Below are 19440 nucleotides of genomic sequence, written 5' to 3'. Positions count from 1 at the left end.
AGCCCCACCCACCTCACAGGATGTCTGTTGTGGGGGGAGAAGATATAGGAGATTGTGAGCCGATTAGAGACTCTGTCCTTGAAAGGGCAGCTGCTGTGAGAGCCCTCTCCGGCCCCACCCACAGGGTGTCTGTTGTGGGGAAGGAAGGTAAAGGAGATTGTGAGCCGCTCTGAGACTCTGTCCTTGAAAGGGCAGCTGCTGTGAGAGCCCTCTCCAGCCCCACCCACCCCACAGGGTGTCTGTTGTGGGCAAGGAAGGTAAAGGAGATTGTGAGCCGCTCTGAGACTCTGTCCTTGAAAGGGCAGCTGCTGTGAGAGCCCTCTCCAGCCCCACCCACCTCACAGGGTGTCTGTTGTGGGGGAGGAAGGGAAAGGAGATTGTGAGCCGCTCTAAGACTCTTCGGAGTGGAGGGCGGGATATAAATCCAATATCTTCATCTACCTCACAGGGTGTCTGTTGTGGGGGAGGAAGGGAAAGGTGATTGTGAGCCGCTCTGAGACTCTTCAGAGTGGAGGGCGGGATATAAATCCAATGACTTCATCTACCTCACAGGGTGTCTGTTGTGGGGGAGGAAGGGAAAGGAGATTGTGAGCCGCTCTAAGACTCTTCGGAGTGGAGGGCGGGATATAAATCCAATATCATCTTCTTCTTCTAATCTATATCACAGGGATGTTGTGATGTTAAAACGCAGAAAACATCAGACATAAGACAGGAAGTAAAGAAGGGGATAAATAAAGGAAATAAAATAATACAATTAAAATACTGGGAGAGGAATTAGATTGCTCCACTGTAAGGCATACAATAAATCAGGGGTCCCCAACAGTGTTCCCTTTAAGCTGAGTTAGCTCACAGTTTTTTAGCCTCCGGCTCACCAATGTTTGTCTTAGCTCAGGGAAAAAATGTCCCCAGGGCAAACTAATTTATGGAATAGCTCACAACTCTAATGCCACTAGCTCACAAAGCAGAATTTTTGCTCTCAAGATTCCACGGCTTAGAGGGAATAGAGGTGCTCGCAGTCTCAAAAAAAAAAATACACTTTATTTGAGACTGAGAGCAATGTTGGACTTGCGCAGTTGGTTGCGTTGCCACAAAGAGGCTGCCACAGTTCACCTTCAGGGCCTAGCTTGTGCTGCGGGGGCAGCTGCCGCCCAATAAAAAGTTTAAAAACCAAGCAATGACATCTCCGACAGCCAGTCAAAAGCCTCGCTGAGGAAACCCCCGCCTTCTTTATAAAAACACCTGGCGGGCACCAGGAAAGGTGTCAGGAGACACCAGCGCGCCTTCCCCCAACCCTGACCCCCGGGGAACGCAAGAGGCACCTCTCCATTGGCCCTGGTGGCCCCCGGGCAGAGCGGGTTGTTCAAGTCACAGCGTGGGATGTCCTCTTGGGGGGGCTTCTCCACCTGCCCCTGCCAGGGGCGCCGCATACGATGGGCTGAGACCAGAACCCAGTCCTCCCGCAAAGGGTTGTAGCGGACATGCTGGTGCTCTGTATAAAAACAGGGAGGGGGAGAAGGGAAGGGAGGAAAATCAGCCCCCCCCCCAGCCATGGCAATCCCCGCCCTTTACCTGAGAGACCATGCCCCCTCAGCACCCAGCCCGCCCCTTTGCTTGGAGGGCCACAGCATCGACAGTGACTACGAAGCTCGGCAAGTGACGCCCTATAAGTATCATTAAACCCCACCCCCTTTGCTAGAAGATGACGATATTGGATTTCTATCCCGCCCTCCACTCCAAATCTTAGAGCGGTTCACAATCTCCTTTATCCTCCTCCCTCACAGCAGACACTCTGTGAGGTGGGTGGGGCTGAAAGAGCTCCCCTAGAAGCTGCCCTTTCAAGGACAACTCCTGCAAGATCTGAGGCTGACCCAAGGCCATTTCAGCAGCTGCAAGTGGAGGAGTGGGGAATCAGACCCGGTTCTCCCAGATAAGAGTCCGTGAACTTCGCCACTACACCAAACTGGCTCTTCCAGCAAACTGGTTCTTCCACCAGACTGGCTCCCTCACTCCTTAGCAACAAGCCCCGTCCAAGCAACAAAGGACAGGCAGTGTGTTCAGAGTCCAGGCCCTGGCCATTTGCCCTCTCGGTTACCACTCAGTAGGGTTGCTAAGTCCAACTCAAGAAATATCTGGGGACTTTGGGGGTGGAGCCAGGAGACTTTGGGGTGGAGTCAAGAGCAAGGTTGTGACAAGAACAAATGAACTCCAAAGAGAGTTCTGGCCATCCCATTTAAAGGGACAGCACACCTTTTAAATGCCTTCTCTCCATTGAAATAATGAAGGATAGCGGCACATTCTTCAGGAGCTCATAGAATTGGACCCCCTGGCCCAATCCTTTTGAAACTTGGAGGGACTTTTGAGGAGCATCATCAGAAGCTATGCTGCAAATTTGGTGCCTCAAGAAATATCTGGGGACTTTGGGGGTGGAGCCAGCAGCAAGGCTGTGAGGAGCATAACTGAACTCCAAAGAGTGTTCTGGTCATCATATTTAAAGGGACCACACATCTTTTAAATGCCTTCCCTCCACTGGAAATTAATGAAGGATAGCGGCACCTTCTTTGGGGGCTCACAGAATTTGACCCCCCTGGTCCAATCTTTTTTACACTTGGAGGGCGTTTTGAGGAGAGGCAGCGGATGCTATGCTGCAAATTTGGCGCCTCTACTTCAAATAACTGCCCCCCTGGAGCCCCAGATACCCACAGATCCATTCTCCATTATCCCCTAGGGAATCCGTCTCCATAGGGAATAATGGAGTGCCCGGCAGACATTTCCCTCCCCCCTCCAACTTTCTGATGACCCTGAAGCAGGGGGAGGGCCTCCAAACCGGGGAAACACGGGGGAACCACACTCCTTTGAAATGTCTTCCCTCCATTGGAAATGATGGAGGATAGGGGCACCTTCTTTGGGGGCTCATAGAATTGGGTCTCCTGGTCCAATCTTTTTGAAACTTGGTGGGTGTTTTGAGGAGAGGTACCATATGCTATGCTGCAAATCTGGTGCCTCAACCTCAAAAAACAGCCCTCCAGAGCCTCAAATACCCACAGATCAATTCTCCATTATTCCTTATGGGAATTGTTCTCCATAGGGAATAATGGAGTTCCCAGCAGACATTCCCCCCCCCTCCTTTTCTGATGACCCCGAAGCCGGGGGATCCCCTGGCCCCACCTGGGGATTGGCAACCCTACCGTTGGGGTTGAACTTCTCCCCGGCGGCCGCTCCCTCCATGACCTTCCTTCGGCTCCCCGACTGCATGTCTGGCCCGCCTCAGCCTCTCACGTGACCTCCCTCCTACCAATAGGGCACGGCGCTGCGTCCCGCCCCTTTCCCGGTCGCGGGCACCGATTGGCTGAGCCTGTGAGGCGACGCGCGCGGGAGCGGGCGTCGTGAGTCACGCGCCGCCGCTCATTGGCCCCCGGGGGGGGGGGAAATCGAGGTCGCTTCTCTGCGATTCGCGGAGGAGGCGATGCCGCTAATTGGTTTGACGCCGGGGAGCCGTTGAGGCGAGAGCCGGGATTGGCCGAGGCGGGCGAATCGGCGGCCGCTCGGAGGCGGGGCCGGCCCCCCATTGGCTGTTTTCGTAGCGCGCGGGCCTCGGAGCGCGCCTCCCATTGGCCGGCCTGAGGGAAGGCGACCCTGCGCTCTCGGAGGCGGCTCGCCTCTCTCAGTCGGCGGCGGAGGCCGAGGCGATGGGGTGGCTGGCGGGGCCCGCGTGGGCCGGGAGGGGCCTGCGCGTGGGGCTGGCGGTGGCCGCCGCGGCGCTGGTGATCCAGGCGCTGCGCAGCTGGGCCTCCTCCTCCCACCGCCGCTACGAGTTCGAGCCCGAGGAGATCGCGCGCCTCGCGAAGCACCACGCCGGTTCGTTCCCCTCCGCCGGCCAACCTCGCGGGGCTGTCGTGACCCCACCTGGGAGCCTCGGGTTGCCAATCCCCAGGTGGGGGCGGGGGATCCCCCGGGTTGGACGCCCTCCCCCGCTCCAGCGTCATCAGGAAGCAGAGGGCGGGAGGGAAACGTCTGCTGGGCATTGCATTGTTCCCTATGGAGGCTGGTTCCCATAGGGCATAATGGAGAATTCATTTGGTGATTCCCATAGGGCATAATGGAGGATTCATCTGGGCGGGGGGGCTGTTTGTTGAGGTAGAGTCACCAAATTTTCAGCATGGCATCCAGTGCCTCTCCCCGAAATGCCTTCCAAGTTTCAAAAGGATCGGGACAGGGGGACCGATCCTATGAGCCCCCAAAGATGGCGCCCCTATCCTTCATTATTTCCTGTGGAAGGAAGGCATTTAAAAGGTGTGCGGTCCCTTTAAATAAAGCCAGAACTCCCTTTGGAGTTCAGTTATGCTCGTCACAGCCCTGCTCCTGGCCCCACCCCTAAAGTCCCCAGATATTTTTTGAGGCACCCAATTTGCAGCACAGCATCCGATGATGCTCCTAAAAACACTCTCCAGTTATCAAAAGGATTGGACCAGGGGGTCCAATTCTATGATCCCCCAAAGAAGGTGCCCCTATCCTTCGTTATTTCCAGTGGAGGGAAGGCATTTAAAAGGTGTGCGGTCCCTTTAAATAAAGCCGGAACTCCCTTTGGAGTTCAATTATGCTCGTCACAGCCCTGCTCCTGGCCCCACCCCCAAAGTCCCCAGATATTTCTTGAGGCACCCAATTTGCAGCATAGCATCCGATGATGCTCCTAAAAACACCTTCCAATTATCAAAAGGATTGGACCAGGGGGTCCAATTCTATGAGCCCCCAAAGAAGGTGCCCAGTGGAGGGAAGGCATTTAAAAGGTATGCGGTCCCCTTAAATGTGATGGCCAGAACTCCCTTCAGAGTTGAATTCTGCTTGTCACACCCTTTCTCCTGGCTCCACTACCAAAGTCCCCAGATATTTCTTGAATTGGACTTGGCAATCTTAGTTGGAAGGGATCTCCAGCGTCATCTAGTCCAACCCTCTGCACAATGCAGGAAATTCACAAACACTTCCCTAACTCTTTGGGGATACTGAGTGGGCATACTGTGCCCAAGACGAACACGTCATGTCAAGCTTTTGTTCTGGGTCGGTGCTTGAGGAGGGGGGGGACTATTTTACCTCATCTTATCTAAAGTACTATAATATACTAAATAACAGAAATAAATAGTCTTTAGCCAATTAGCTAAATGGTACTGGTGTGTGGAATGCCAGATACTGGAGGAGGGTGCATGGAGCAGAACACTATCAGTATTAGCCACAAGATGGAACTCTCTGTCTGGGGCAGTGATGCCCTGTATTCTTGGCGCCTTGGGGGGGGGGGGCGGGGAGCTTCTAGTGTCCTGGCCCTGCTGGTGGACCTCCTGATGACACCTGGGTTTTGACCACTGGATGACCCAGAGTGTTGGACTGGATGGGCCACTGGTTTGATCCATCTTGGTTTCTTTTATGTTCTTATGTCTGGAGCAGTGATGCTTTGTATTCTTGGTGCCTAGGGGCCACAGTGGGAGAATTTCTGGAGTTCTGGTCCCACTGGTGGACTTCCTGATGGCCACTGTGTGACACAGAGTGTTGGACTGGATGGGCCACTGGCCTGATCCAACAGGGCTTCTCTTATGTTCTTATGTGACACAGAGTGTTGGACTGGAGGGGCCATTGGCCTGATCCAACAGGGCTTCTCTTATGTTCTTATGTGACTCAGAGTGTTGGACTGGAGGGGCCACTGGCCTGATCCAACAGGGCTTCTCTTATGTTCTTCTGTGACACAGAGTGTTGGACTGGAGGGGCCATTGGCCTGATCCAACATGGCTTCTCTTATGTTCTTATGTGACACAGAGTGTTGGACTGGAGGGGCCATTGGCCTGATCCAACAGGGCTTCTCTTATGTTCTTCTGTGACACAGAGTGTTGGACTGGATGGGCCACTGGCCTGATCCAACAGGGCTTCTCTTATGTTCTTATGTGACACAGAGTGTTGGACTGGAGGGGCCATTGGCCTGATCCAACAGGGCTTCTCTTATGTTCTTATGTGACTCAGAGTGTTGGACTGGAGGGGCCACTGGCCTGATCCAACAGGGCTTCTCTTATGTTCTTCTGTGACACAGAGTGTTGGACTGGAGGGGCCATTGGCCTGATCCAACATGGCTTCTCTTATGTTCTTATGTGACACAGAGTGTTGGACTGGAGGGGCCATTGGCCTGATCCAACAGGGCTTCTCTTATGTTCTTCTGTGACACAGAGTGTTGGACTGGATGGGCCACTGGCCTGATCCAACAGGGCTTCTCTTATGTTCTTATGTGACACAGAGTGTTGGACTGGAGGGGCCATTGGCCTGATCCAACAGGGCTTCTCTTATGTTCTTATGTGACACAGAGTGTTGGACTGGAGGGGCCATTGGCCTGATCCAACAGGGCTTCTCTTATGTTCTTATGTGACACAGAGTGTTGGACTGGAGGGGCCATTGGCCTGATCCAACATGGCTTCTCTTATGTTCTTATGTGACTCAGAGTGTTGGACTGGAGGGGCCACTGGCCTGATCCAACAGGGCTTCTCTTATGTTCTTATGTGACACAGAGTGTTGGACTGGAGGGGCCACTGGCCTGATCCAACATGGCTTCTCTTATGTTCTTATGTGACTCAGAGTGTTGGACTGGAGGGGCCATTGGCCTGATCCAACAGGGCTTCTCTTATGTGACTCACAGTGTTGGACTGGATGGGCCATTGGCCTGATCCAACAGGGCTTCTCTTATGTGACTCACAGTGTTGGACTGGATGGGCCATTGGCCTGATCCAACAGGGCTTCTCTTATGTTCTTATGTGACACAGAGTGTTGGACTGGAGGGGCCACTGGCCTGATCCAACAGGGCTTCTCTTCTGTTCTTATGTGACACACAGTGTTGGACTGGAGGGGCCATTGGCCTGATCCAACAGGGCTTCTCTTATGTTCTTATTAGCCTTATGCTGGACTGAAGTTCGTTTCATGGAAATAGCAATAAAAGAATACTGGGAGATCTTAACTATTTCATTTCATTTGATTTGATTTATATCCCGCTCTCCCCACCGAGGCGGCTCAGGGCGGGATATAAACTACTGCTTTGTGACTTTTGCATCCTTTACTGTGTCGTGCTAATGTTTCTGCTTTGCTTCAGTTCTGCTTGAGGCTTCTGGTTGGTTCTACAACACTAATCCTGTTGCATTATTTATCGAATGTCCCATCTTGTGGATTGGATTAACTGTGTAATCCACTTTAAATCCAAGTGAGGAAGGTGGACTAGAAATAACATAAATTATTTATACTCGGACCTGATTGTCACGAAGGCTTCAGAAGCTTTTATTTCAATATTTGGGGGGGGAAGGCTTGTTATTGACTTCTTGCTGAAGAGAGAATGTGGCTTGCGCAAGGCCAAACTCCTTTTTTGACTCCAGGTTTGGCTCTTAGCTAGCCAAAGCTGGTCTACTCTGAATTCTGCTACAGTCTATTCGATGGCGCTTCCTCCCAGGAAAGTTCTCTGTGTCCCCTTGCTGTATCAGCTTGCGGTTAACACATTTGTATGGATAGAAGGCATTTCAGATATATGTTTTTTTCTTACCATATGATCTTACCATATGAGCCAGTTTGGTGTAGTGGTTAAGTGTGCGGACTCTTATCTGGGAGAACCGTGTTTGATTCCCCACTCCTCCACTTGCACCTGCTGGAATGGCCTTGGGTTCGCCATAGCTCTCGCAAGAGTTGTCCTTGAAAAGGCAGCTGCTGTGAGAGCCCTCTCAGCCCCATCCACCTCACAGGGTGTCTGTTGTGGGGGGAGAAGACATAGGAGATTGTAAGCCGCTCTGAGTCTCTGATTCAGGGAGAAGGGCGGGGTATAAATCTGCATTTCTTCTTCTTCTTCAATTAGGCCAGTGGCCCCCCAACCTTTTTGGCACCAGGGACCGGTTTTGTGGAAGACAATTTTTCCAAGGGGGGGAGGGTCAGCACTGGGGGTTTTGACACCCCGGCTCCTCCCCCACGCCCATGCCACACCACTGCCCTCCACGGGGGGGGTCTTTAAATGGGGGGTGGGGAGACTGGAGCTGTTTCTGCCTCCCCTTCCCATTTAAAGAGTGAGGGGAAGGCTACTTCTACTGGTCCGGGACCCTGCAAGGGGAGGAAGTCTCGGAGTGAGGCCGTTCTGCTTCTTTAGTCTGGGGCTGTTCTGCCTCATTCCGCGGCTCAGTTGCTAGCAGGCCACAGACGGGTACTGGTCCACGGACCGGTGGTTGGGGACCTCTGAATTAGGCTACTTAACAGACTAGGTTTCATTTAAAAAAAAAAATGGAAACGTGTCACACAGCATCTAGGCTTCCTAACTTACCTCTTCCAGTTTTATGCAGTTCTTCTTTCTTCTTTTTTCATTTTCTGAGGAATGGCTGGGGAACCCTTTGCCCCAGCACGCAATTCAGTTAGAGTAAGCCGTGGTTCTTCCACTGCCTTTTAGCAATGATGTACAGCAGGGGTGGCCAGCGGTCGCTCTCCAGATGTTTTTTTTTTTGCCTACAACTCCCAACAGTCCCAGCCGTTGGCCACGCTGGCTGGGGCTGATGGGAGTTGTAGGCAAAAAACATCTGGAGAGCGACCATTGGCCACCTCTGATGTACAGGAGTCTTGTGGCTTTTTCGGGAATTGCAGTCTTACTGTCACGGAAGTTGACTTCTTTAGATGCTTGTATTGGATAAGAAGATGATGAAGAAGATATTGGATTTATATCCCGCCCTCCACTCCGAAGAGTCTCAGAGCGGCTCACAATCTCCTTTCCCTTCCTCCCCCACAACAGACACCCTGTGAGGTGGGTGGGGCTGAGAGGGCTCTCACAGCAGCTGCCCTTTCAAAGACAGAGTCTCAGAGCGGCTCACAATCTCCTTTACCTTCCTCCCCCACAACAGACACCCTGTGAGGTGGGTGGGGCTGGAGAGGGCTCTCACAGCAGCTGCCCTTTCAAGGACAACCTCTGCCAGGGCTATGGCTGACCAAAGGCCATTCCAGCAGATGCAAGTGGAGGAGTGGGGAATCAAACCCGGTTCTCCCAGATAAGAGTCCACACACTTAACCACTACACCAAACTGGCTCTCACAGCAGCTGCCCTTTCAAGGACAACCTCTGCCAGGGCTATGGCTGACCAAAGGCCATTCCAGCAGGTGCAAGTGGAGGAGTGGGGAATCAAACCTGGTTCTCCCAGATAAGAGTCCGCACACTTAACCACTACACCAAACTGGCTCTCCTACTTGGATAGTCTTGGATATATATGAGGTTATGAAAAAGACAAATTTCAGACGAGAGCTTCAGAAAGTGGCGACGTAGATGGCTCTTTGACCTGCTCTTTACAGTTTTTTTCTTTCTTTTAAGGTGCGTGTTGCTTGTTTTTGCTGCAGCTGATTAAACTGGCTGCTCTTACAGACCTTCGGCTAGCTCACGGATGGCCAAACTGTGCCTCGGGAGCCACATGTGGCTCTTTCACACATATTGTGAGGCTCTTGAAAACTCTCAACGCCCCATCTGCTGGTTTGGAGAAGGTATTTCTCTCTTTAAATCACTTCTCCAAGACAGCCAGCCTGCAGCATGGAGAATGCAGTTAAAGTTGCTCTCTTTCCACCTCTCCTTCCCTCACCCTCACCTACATACCTACCTTCCTTCCTCCCAACATCTGACGTTCATGTCATTGTTATTCTATGTGGCTCTTACATGAAGCAAGTTCAGCCGCTCCTGGGCTGGCTGCTGTTTAGCTAGTTGTTTGGTATAGGCACCATCATCGTATTCTGGCTGTTAGTTTGAGTTATTCATTGCACACTAAGGCTGAGTAACGTCCATATAACATACTACCGGAGTGAAGAAGAAGAAGAATTGCAGATTTATACCCCGCCCTTCTCTCTGAATCAGAGACTCAGAGCGGCTCACAATCTCCTATATCTTCTCTTCCCACAACAGACACCCTGTGAGGTGGGTGGGGCAGAGAAGGCTCTCACAGCAGCTGCCCTTTCATGGACAGAGACTCAGAGCCACTCACAATCTCCTTTACCTTCCTCCCCCACAACAGACACCCTGTGAGGTGGGTGGGGCAGAGAGGGCTCTCACAGCAGCTGCCCTTTCAAGGACAGAGACTCAGAGTGGCTTACCATCTCCTGTATCTTCTCCCCCCACAACAGACACCCTGTGAGGTGGGTGGGGCTGAGAGGGCTCTCACAGCAGCTGCCCTTTCAAGGACAGGGTCTCAGAGTGGCCTACAATCTCCTTTCCCTTCCTCCCCCACAACAGACACCCTGTGAGGTGGGTGGGGCTGAGAGGGCTCTCCCAGCAGCTGCCCTTTCAAGGACAACCTCTGCCAGAGCTATGGCTGACCCAAGGCGTTCCAGCAGGTTCAAGTGGAGGAGTGGTGTTGAGAAGGCCATGTACATGTCTCCCTAGCGTCTGAGGCATTTTACCTTCTCTTCTACACGTTCTCCCCCCACCCCGGTCTCTATTTTGCCCGCCATCAAATCATTCCAGCCTCTTGGAGACTGGGAAACCGGTTGAGCTGTGGCTGTGTTTCCTCCCTCAGGTTTGGACCATGAGCTGGCCTTCTCCAAGATCATCGTGGAGTTGCGCAAGAAGCACCCGGGGCACATATTGCCGGATGAGGACCTGCAGTGGGTGTTCGTCAACGCCGGCGGCTGGATGGGCTCCATGTGCCTGCTGCACGCCTCCCTCTCGGAGTATGTGCTGCTCTTCGGCACAGCCGTGGATACCGGGGGCCATTCGGGTAAGCTGGAGAGAAACGGGCAGGGAGCCAAGATAGAATTGGCACTGGGAGGAAAACATTTTTTCTTTGGTGCATCGGGGAGGCTGACGTTGGCCTCTGCTCTCTGAGTTCAGAGTAGTCTGGGTCCTGTTGCAGTGATAGCGAGGGGCGTTTGGATCTGGGTTCAAAGGACACTTGCTCACATGCAGGCCTGGCTCTCAGCATGAGTTCACATGAAGAACAATGAGCTGAAGAAACGTCACCTGGAAAGGAAAATCCCCCTCGCTTCGTCCAGCATTTCTCATCCTTCCCCTCTTTCTGTCTTATCTTTTTTTTTTTTATTAGCCTTGAGAGGAGATGACTGAGAGGCGATACAATGGCCATCTTCAAACACATAGAGGAGGGTGCGGAATCATCTTCTGTCGCCCCAGAAGGTTGGACCAAAACCAGTGGGTTGAAATTAAATCGGAAGATTTCAGGTTTTCACAGCTGGTAACATCATTAGGGTTTGTAGAATCTTTTGGGCTCAAGTGCCGTGTTCTACTGGAGAAAGTTTTCCTTCCAGACGTTTCGTTCTCAGCTGCGGAGAACATCCTCAGTGGCGTTGCAGCCGGAGCAGGCGCTCTGACCTTGGCTGCTGTGCATTGAGTGGGGCCAGGGCTGCAGGAGAGCTGCTATTTCTAGGCTGGAGGGGGTGTGGTGAAATTTCATTTATTTATTTATTTCATTTATATCCCGCCCTCCCCCACCACGGCAGGCTCAGGGCGGCTAACAACATTCTACAATCATACAATAACAAGTAAAACCTTAAAATTACAATATAGAGCAATAAAACATTAAAATATTAACTTAAAACCAATCCAGTAATACAGTTGTGATGCGGTATAGATCTTTAGACCGCATTGGCGGACCCTTGGGTACCGTTGCCCATTCCAATCCTCCCAGCAATTAACACATCCACAAACCTATTGCCCTTTCACCACACCCCCTCCAGCCTAGAAATAGCAGCTCTCCAGGAGCCCTGGCCCCACGCAATGCACAGCAGTCAAGAAGGTCAGAGCGCCTGCTCCGGCTGCAACGCCACTGAGGATGTTCTCCGCAGCTGAGAACGAAATGTCTGGAAGGAAAACTTTCTCCAGTAGAACACGGCACTTGAGCCCGAAAGATTCTACAAACCCTAATAAATCAGAAGAGCTTCCAGCTAAACATTAGGGAGAACTTTCTGACAGAGCGGTTCCTCATTGGAACCGGCTTCCTTCAAAGTTTTTAAACAGAGGCTATATGGCCATCTGACAGGAATGAGGATCCTGTGATTTGCAAAATACAAAAAGAGAAATCACATGAACGATGAGCAACTAAAAACCTCTAAAGGTATAGGTAATCAAAATTACTTAGACTGTGATATCCATTCTATGTATTGGAAACATTTAATCAAACAAGTGTCTCTTCAAAATGTTCCGCACAAATACATAGATCAGTTTCACAGTAACACTGGTATATCTTGAAATCCCATAAAAGTAGATCGCGACAGGGATGTTAACTTGTAATTCCTGTTTTATTCATCCATTTCTTCAGGTTTGGGATTAAACTCAGAAATTAATCCGGACTCAGTTCTGTTTCATTTCCAAGGTACCCAAAGGTTTCCAGAATTCTATAGCCGGCAAAAAAGCTCCATCAGACTTACAGCTTTGGCTTTTCTTCTACTGAGGAGGAAGCTCACCCAAATAGAGCATCTGTTCCCAGACACTAGTAGTTGTAGACATCGAAGCAGTCTCTAGTCTGTTTTGCACCTCGGTGTATCAGAGTGTTTTTCCAGTTGGATAGGTGCTTGTGGTGTTGCACAAATCCAGATCGTCTAGAAGGCCAGGCTCTCTCTGTACTCTTAGCTAATAATATGCAGCAAAAACTCAGCATTTAGGGATGATAACAAATCATGGATGCGTGTGACTGCAATGCAGACTCTACTAGAGGCAGCCAAAAGAAATTGGCTCTTTGGGACCAAGGACTGTGCACGGTGCCAGCGTTTCACCTCTGTGCTGCATGCATCACTCAGCTATCGAAGGGTGTCTTTTCTTTGGTCACACTTAGATTCCCCTGCCCTTTCAAGGTTGTGCTCACATAATGTGAGCAAAAGGCAAGAGAAACAGTGAGTTTTTCTGCATGCAGGCTCTTCCCCATGGGAAAAACTGCACTCCTCTCCTTAGAGCAGCCTCCCTCGGGCTTTTCCTGCTTGCCTTAGACATAAGAGAAGCCCTGTTGGATCAGGCCAGTGGCCTGTCCAATCCAACGGTTTGCGTCACACAGTGGCCAAAACCCAGGTGCCATTAGGAGATCCATCAGCAGGGCCAGAACTCCAGAAGCCCTCCCCCCAGGCACCAAGAATACAGAGCATCCCTGCCCCAGACAGAGTGTCCCATCTGTACCTTGTGGCTCGAAGGCACTGATGGATTTCTGCTCCAGATACTTATCCAGTCCCCTCTTGGAACTATATTTAGCCACCAATGTTCCCTCTAAGCTTCAGAGCCTTGTGAGCAAAAATTCTACTTTGTGAGATTACGCATGGGATGGAGAAAGGAGAGAAAGAAGTCCTTTTCTCCCTTTCTCACAGTGCAGGAACTCGTGGGCATTGAATGAAATTGCTGAGCAGTCAGGTTAAAACGGATAAAAGGAAGTCCTTCTTCACCCAAAGGGTGATTAACACATGGAATTCTCTGCAACAGGAGGTGGTGGCGGCTACAAGCATAGCTAGCTTCAAGGGGGGATTGGATAAAAATATGGAGCAGAGGTCCATCAGTGGCTATTAGCCACCGCAGATAGGTAGGTTGGGTAGGGTAGGGTAGGTAGGCAGATAGATAGATAGATAGATAGATAGATAGATAGATAGATAGATAGATAGATAGACAGACAGACAGACAGACAGACAGACAGACAGGCAGGCAGGCAGGCAGGCAGGCAGGCAGGCAGGCAGGCAGGCAGGCAGGCCGGCCGGCCGGCCGGCCGGCCACTGTGTGACACAGTGTTGGGCTGGATGGGCCACTGGCATGATCCAACATGGCTTCTCTTATGTTCTTATGTGGCACAGAGTGTTGGACTGGAGGGGCCATTGGCCTGATCCAACAGGGCTTCTCTTATGTTCTTATGTGACACAGAGTGTTGGACTGGATGGGCCATAGGCCTGACCCAACATGGCTTCTCTTATGTTCTTATGTGGCACAGAGTGTTGGACTAGAGGGGCCACTGGCCTGATCCAACAGGGCTTCTCTTATGTTCTTAGGTGACACAGAGAGTTGGACTGGATGGGCCATTGGCCTGATCCAACAGGGCTTCTCTTATGTTCTTATGTGACACAGAGTGTTGGACTGGAGGGGCCACTGGCCTGATCCAGCAGGGCTTCTCTTATGTGACACAGAGTGTTGGACTGGATGGGCCACTGGCCTGATCCAACAGGGCTTCTCTTATGTTCTTTTTTTTTTTAAGTTTAAAATTTTTATTGACAACAAGGAAAAGAAAATAACAAACATATATACACTATTGTACCTATATACATCATCATCATCATCATCTAATGGAGCGAATGAACCAAAACTAGTACAAATAATATTATTCTATCAATTCAAAACCCAGTTGCTTAGCCCATATGTACATAGGATTCCAAGTTTTCTTACACTCTTCTACATTTCCTTCATTCAACCTATAGGTTAGCATATCCATTTCTGCTGCATCAAGCAATTTAAACATAAATTCTTTTTTATTCGGTATTTGAGACATTTTCCAATATTTAGCATATAAAATCCTTGCTACAGTAACAATATGGAGCAATAGTTTTTTTGTTGTTTTAGGTAAGGAGATTTTACATATATTTAATAAGTATAATTCTGGTACAAGGGGGATTCTCATTTTTAAAATCTTTTGGCACCAGAGAGATATTTGCACCCAATATTTTTTGGCTAACTCGCATTTCCACCACATATGGAATAGCGAGCCTTTCACTTTTCCACATTTCCAACACTTATCGGACATATTCGGGAAGGCTCTAGAAAGCTTTTCCGGGGTAAAATACCATCGGTGTGCCATTTTGTATAAATTTTCTTTAAAAAGGGAGGACTTCGTCAATTTCAGATTTTCCTTCCATATTTTCTCCCATTCATTTAATTCAATAGCATAGCCAAAATCATGCTACCATTTAACCCAATTTTCTTTAACCCTTTCATCTTGCATTTTCAAATCTAACAACCAATTGTAAATTCTAGAAATAAGTTTTCGATCTGATTCCAATATAATACGGTCAAATTCGTTCAATTTTTTGGAGAAGCCTACCCCCTTATCCATCTTATACCTTGACTTAACTTGCATTTTAAGCCACCTGTCCATGTTATAATTTTCATCAATACCCAGGTCATGCTTAGCATCTAGCAAACATTCATAGGTATAGTTAACTCCCCAGCTAAAAAGATTTGGCCGGACTGATGCTTCAACAGGGGAGAGCCATTTGGGAGCATATCTATACACTTGTTTTTTCACCTCAGACCATGTCCTAAACAACGATTTCCTTATTTCATGTCTAAGAAAAATACTTCCTTTCGCTGGATCCTCATACCATATATATGAGTGCCACCCTTTTACCAAATCGGCTCCTTCCAATGTTAAAAGTCTTTTATTTCTTAATAGCAACCAATCCTTAACCCAGATCAAAACACATGCTTTGTGGTAGGTAAGGCAAGCCCCCCCCCTTTCTTTACTATCTTGTAAAACTTTCAACTTGATCCTTGGTTTTTTATTTTGCCAGATAAATCTTGTCACTATTTTGTTCAGTTGTTTTAAAAAAAAGTTTTAGGTAGGATAATCGGTATCATTTGGAACAAAAATAGTATTCTCGGGAGCACGTTCATTTTAACTGATGCAATTCTCCCCAATAAGGAGATCTGCAACTCACACCACCGTTCTAAATCTGTTTTAATCTCTATTAGTATTTTTTCATAATTATCTCTTACAAGAGTTTTCAGTTCTGTTGTTAAGTTTATACAGCCCACTCCCCTTGCTGATCATATCGACCAACATTGAAGGACACAACCTTGGAGCCTGACTGTTACAAGGAGGGGACCCAGGAGGGGCTGTGGCTCACTGGCAGAGCTTCTGTTTAGCTTGCAGAAGGCCCCAGGTTCAATCCCCAGCATCTCCAGTTAAAGGCAGGAGATGATACCAATGACCTCTGCCTGAGACCCTGGAGAGCCGCTGCCAGTCTGAGTACACAACACTCACTTCTACTGGCTCCCCCACTCTGGTGAGCCAGTTTGGTGTAGTGGTTAAGTATGCGGACTCCTATCTGGGAGAACCGGGTTTGATTCCCCACGCCTCCACTTGCACCTGCTACAATGGCCTTGGGTCAGCCATAGCCCTGGAAGAGGTTGTCCTTGAAAGGGCAGCTGCTGGGAGAGCCCTCTCAGTCCCACCCACCTCACAGGGTGTCTGTTGCAGGTGGGGGGATGTAAAGGAGATTGTGAGCCGCTCTGAGGCTCTTCGGAGTGGAGGGCGGGATATAAATCCAATATCTTCATCTACCTCAAAGGGTGTCTGTTGTGGGGGAGGAAGGGAAAGGAGATTGTGAGCCGCTCTGAGACTCTTGGGAGTGGAGGGCGGGACATAAATCCAATATCTTCATCTACCTCACAGGGTGTCTGTTGTGGGGGAGGAAGGGAAAGGAGATTGTGAGCCGCTCTGAGACTCTTGGGAGTGGAGGGCGGGACATAAATCCAATATCTTCATCTACCTCACAGGGTGTCTGTTGTGGGGGAGGAAGGGAAAGGAGATTGTGAGCTGCTCTGAGACTCTTCAGAGTGGAGGGCGGGATATAAATCCAATATCTTCATCTACCTCACAGGGTGTCTGTTGTGGGGGAGGAAGGGAAAGGAGATTGTGAGCCGCTCTGAGACTCTTCGGAGTGGAGGGTGGGATATAAATCCAATATCTTCGTCATCTTCTTTGGTGAGGGTCTGTCTGGGAGGGCCCAGACCACCAACGCACCCCGTCTTCCTTCTTAGCAAAACATCTATCTGCGACCAAAGAGACTTGAGGACCCAGACAACATGACAACCACAGGTTTATTATAAGTGCTTATAAAGAAATGGGTTGTAAAAACTTTTTAGTGCAACAGTGAATATGAAAACAGTAAAGGTGGTACAAAGCAAAAATCAAAGCCCTAACGTGACTAGCTATATGTTCCATTCTTCTAATGCCAATGGACTATATGTTCCTCGCTTTTAATGCCAATGGACTCATTGGCATTGAGGGGACCTTCCTGCTGCGCCTTTCCAGAGAGAACCCTCCTGACTGCAGCCTCTCCAGAGAGAACCCTCCTGACTGCAGCCTCTCCAGAGAGAACCCTCCTGACTGCAGCCTCTCCAGAGAGAACCCTCCTGACTGCAGCCTTTCCAGAGAGAACCCTCCTGACTGCAGCCTCTCCAGAGAGAACCCTCCTGACTGCAGCCTCTCCAGAGAGAACCCTCCTGACTGCAGCCATTCCAGAGAGAACCCTCCTGACTGCAGCCTCTCCAGAAAGAACACCCTCTGGCTCTAGCCAGGCCTATTTATCCTTTCTTCCCAGGTCCCACCCGTCTGATCTTCACTGAACAAGCTTTCCCTCCTAACTCTCTGTCACCCCATCAGTGGGACAGAAGGGATCCTGGGAAATGTAGTCCCTGTAGCTACTCTGACACGGGCTTCCCTGGAGCCTGTAGGCCTAGGATCGTGACCCTGGCAAAGACTGGAATGCTAGAGTCGTCCCCCCTCCCCACCCAGGACAGCAGTAGTTGCTGTCAGTTTCCAACAGCACGGAGCCGTCTGCTTCTTGAGCACACAAAGGCGCTTTGTACTGATTCAGTGACTCACAACCAGTATTGTCTACTCAGACTGGCAGCAATCCAGGTTTTTCAAAGCAAGGTCTTTTTCGTCACCTCTCGGCCAATGCTTTGAACTGGAGATGCCGGAGATTGAACCCGCGGCCTTCCGCGTTCCCCACGGATTCTTTGCCATTTAGCAACGGCTCCTCCCTGCAAAGTTAACTTTGCGCTGTAAGTTTGCCCTACCGACGTCCGTACTTCATTGCCTCTTTTGCAGGTCGCTATTGGGCCGACATCCACGACACCATCATCTCGGGCACCTTCCGGCAGTGGAAGGAAGGAATGACGAAAAGCGAGATCTATTACCCAGGTAAGCACCGCAGTTCTTCCAGTATAAGCCTTGGCAGGAGAATGGGCCGTCTGAGACCCTGAGGGCCATCTGCTTATCATGAGAGCTGGTTTGGTGTCGTGGTTAAGCGTGCAGACTCTTATCTGAGAGAGCCGGGTTTGATTCCCCACTCCTCCACTTGCACCTGCTGGAATGGCCTTGGGTCAGCCATAGCCCTCACATTGTCCTTGAAAGAGCAGCTTCTGGGAGAGCCAGTTTGGTGTAGTGGTTAAGTGTGCAGACTCTTATCTGGGAGAACCAGGTTTCATTCCCCACTCCTCCCCTTGCAGCTGCTGGAATGGCCTTGGGTCAGCCATAGCCCTCACATTGTCCTTGAAAGGGCAGCTGCTGTGAGAGCCAGTTTGGTGTCGTGGTTAAGTGTGCGGACTCTTATCTGGGAGAGCCGGGTTTGATTCCCCACTCCTCCACTTGCAGCTGCTGGAATGGCCTTGGGTCAGCCATAGCTCTCGCAGAGCTGTCCTTGAAAGGGCAGCTTCTGGGAGAGCTCTCTCAGCCCCATCACAAGAGTGCCAGTTTGGTGTAGTGGTTAAGTGCTTGGAGAGAACCAGGTTTGATTCCCCACTCCTTTTGCAGCTGCTGGAATGGTCATGGGTCAGCCTTAGCTCTTGTAAGAGTGCCAGTTTGGTGTAGTGGTTAAGTGCATGGAGAGAACCAGGTTTGAATCCCCATGGGAGAACCAGGTTTGATTCCCCACTCCTCCACTTGCAGCTGCTGGAATGGCCTTGGGTCAACCATAGCTCTTGTAGGAGTTGTCCTTGAAAAGGCAGCTTCTGGGAGAACTCTCTCAGCCCCACCTACCTCACGGGGTGTCTGTTGTGGGGGAGGAAGGGAAAGGAGATTGTAGGCCACTCTGAGATTCAGAGTATAAAGCGGGATATAAATCCAATATCATCTTCTTCTGTGCAGGAGACACCATCGTCCACCGCTCCGGAGAGGCCACAGCCGTTCAATGGAGCGCTGGCACATGGATGGTGGAGTACGGCCGGGGGTTCATCCCTTCCACGCTCGGCTTCGCCCTCGCCGACTCTGTTTTCAGCACTCAGGATTTCCTTACGCTCTTCTACACCGTGCGCGTCTACGTCAAGGGGCTTCTCCTGGAGGCCGGTACCTACTTCAGCGACACGGGGCACTGAGCGTCTTGTCTTCCCCACCTTACCTTTGGGAGTGGGAAGCGCTCCTTGCTCCGTGCCTCCCCTTGGCCGTGTGTTCTCCCAGGAAGCCCGGCGCGACTTGCATCCTCTCATTCACCCCTGCGAGGCCCACAAACGAAAGAGGCCGGCGATATAGATCTCCCCAGAATACCAGACCGTCGCAGCACCTGAACATTTCTCCCACGTTTCTCTAAACAGACACCCTCTATCTTTATCGTGCTCTGCAAGGGACTTGCCGGCTGTTCCCCGGAGAGGTGGAGACAGGCTGTCTTAGAAACTGTGCCGTTACGCATTTCCACACTCTGGGCACGCAAGAGGCGACCCGGGAAATCC

General features: G+C 50.5%; 2 protein-coding genes across 2 annotated transcripts in view; one reads left to right on the top strand and one right to left on the bottom strand.

The window, feature by feature from the left end:
* The window catches only part of GALT (galactose-1-phosphate uridylyltransferase), a 37216-nt gene extending 33920 nt beyond the window's left edge, over positions 1-3296 (bottom strand). The window contains exons 1-2 of the mRNA XM_060236255.1: positions 3186-3296; positions 1320-1489 (exon numbers count right to left, since the gene is read on the bottom strand). Coding sequence (XP_060092238.1) covers positions 1320-1489; positions 3186-3252 — 237 coding nt within the window. The 5' untranslated portion in view covers positions 3253-3296. The remainder of the gene's footprint in view (positions 1-1319; positions 1490-3185) is intronic.
* A 376-nt stretch (positions 3297-3672) lies between these two features.
* Positions 3673-19131, top strand: SIGMAR1 (sigma non-opioid intracellular receptor 1). Its single transcript, XM_060236256.1, has 4 exons — positions 3673-3855; positions 10532-10732; positions 17825-17917; positions 18863-19131. Exons 1-4 carry the CDS (start codon positions 3687-3689, stop codon positions 19087-19089), a joined length of 690 nt encoding a protein of 229 aa, XP_060092239.1. The 5' UTR covers positions 3673-3686; the 3' UTR covers positions 19090-19131.
* The last annotated feature ends 309 nt before the right edge of the window (positions 19132-19440 follow it).

Source organism: Heteronotia binoei, chromosome 4 (assembly GCF_032191835.1).
Source record: "Heteronotia binoei isolate CCM8104 ecotype False Entrance Well chromosome 4, APGP_CSIRO_Hbin_v1, whole genome shotgun sequence".
Taxonomy (NCBI): Eukaryota; Metazoa; Chordata; class Lepidosauria; order Squamata; family Gekkonidae; genus Heteronotia; species Heteronotia binoei.
The sequence above is the reverse complement of the archived record's forward strand: the minus strand, read 5'-3'. Positions and strand labels throughout refer to the sequence as shown.